The following is an 868-nucleotide window of genomic DNA, read 5'->3' on the forward strand; positions in this document are numbered from 1 at the left end:
GGCCATAGAGGAGGCGGCGGAGCGGGCGCGCGATGGTGTGGCTGGAGGGAGGGCAGTCTGGGTCGTCCGAGGGGGGAATGAAGGGGAAGAGGAGAAGCGTGTGTCGTCATGGTGCGGCGCCTTGTGAGAGGGAGCGTGGGGGAGACAGAGGGAGAAGCACGCAGGGATAGAGGGAGAGGAGGGCGGACCCCTACCGCGGTGCTGGCGACTGCGGAGGTGCTCGAAGAGGAGAGGGACTTTGTACACGCGTTGCGGGGGAGGGGGAGCTTGCCTGCGGTGTCCCTGTCGCCCACCCAGTCGTCTCGGTTGCTGTGGCTGCTGAGGCGTGTGCTGGGGCTCGGAGACGAGGGAGAGGGAGAGAAGCCCCTTCAACATGTCCGTGCCTGGCAAGGGAGGGGGGAGGAGAGAGGGTGGCAGGGAGGGGGTGCGTGCTCAAGAGTGGAGCCGGCGGCGCTTTCCTGATGATCAGGACGAAGAAAGAGGAGCGAAGAGGGGGGGGCGACCGAAGACAGAGCTACCAGATCGGAAAAGATACGGGCACCACCAAGCCCGTACCTTCACCTTAACACTTACCACCACGGGCCCCGTTGCCTCCTCCCTTCCCTCCTTCTCCCCTCCCTCCTCCGTGCTCGGAAGGAGAGGGGAGGGGCGGTGGAGCCAGCATGAGGCGCGCTAGGGAGGGGGAGACCCGCCCGGTGAAGAGGGCGCGGACCAGGTAGGGGGGGTAGCCTGCGGACGGGCGGGCAAGGAGGGAAGAAGAGGGGAGGAGCCGTGAGGTGGAGAGAGGAGGGCAGTCGACCCTCTTTTGACGAGTGGGAAGGAGGGAGGGGGGGAAGTAGGGAGACAGGGAGGGGGGAGAGGGAAGGGA

At 66.6% G+C, this 868-nt stretch overlaps 1 protein-coding gene across 1 annotated transcript; it reads right to left on the reverse strand.

The window, feature by feature from the left end:
* Positions 1-36: 36 nt before the first annotated feature.
* Positions 37-287, reverse strand: NGA_0556400 (uncharacterized protein; the record flags this gene model as incomplete). Its single annotated transcript, XM_005855848.1, has 2 exons — positions 37-57; positions 195-287. Coding segments are annotated over 2 exons (114 nt in total), but the record flags the coding sequence as incomplete, so codon positions are not given.
* Positions 288-868: the final 581 nt, after the last annotated feature.

Source organism: Nannochloropsis gaditana (genome assembly GCF_000240725.1).
Source record: "Nannochloropsis gaditana CCMP526 unplaced genomic scaffold scaffold087, whole genome shotgun sequence".
Taxonomy (NCBI): domain Eukaryota; class Eustigmatophyceae; order Eustigmatales; family Monodopsidaceae; genus Microchloropsis; species Microchloropsis gaditana.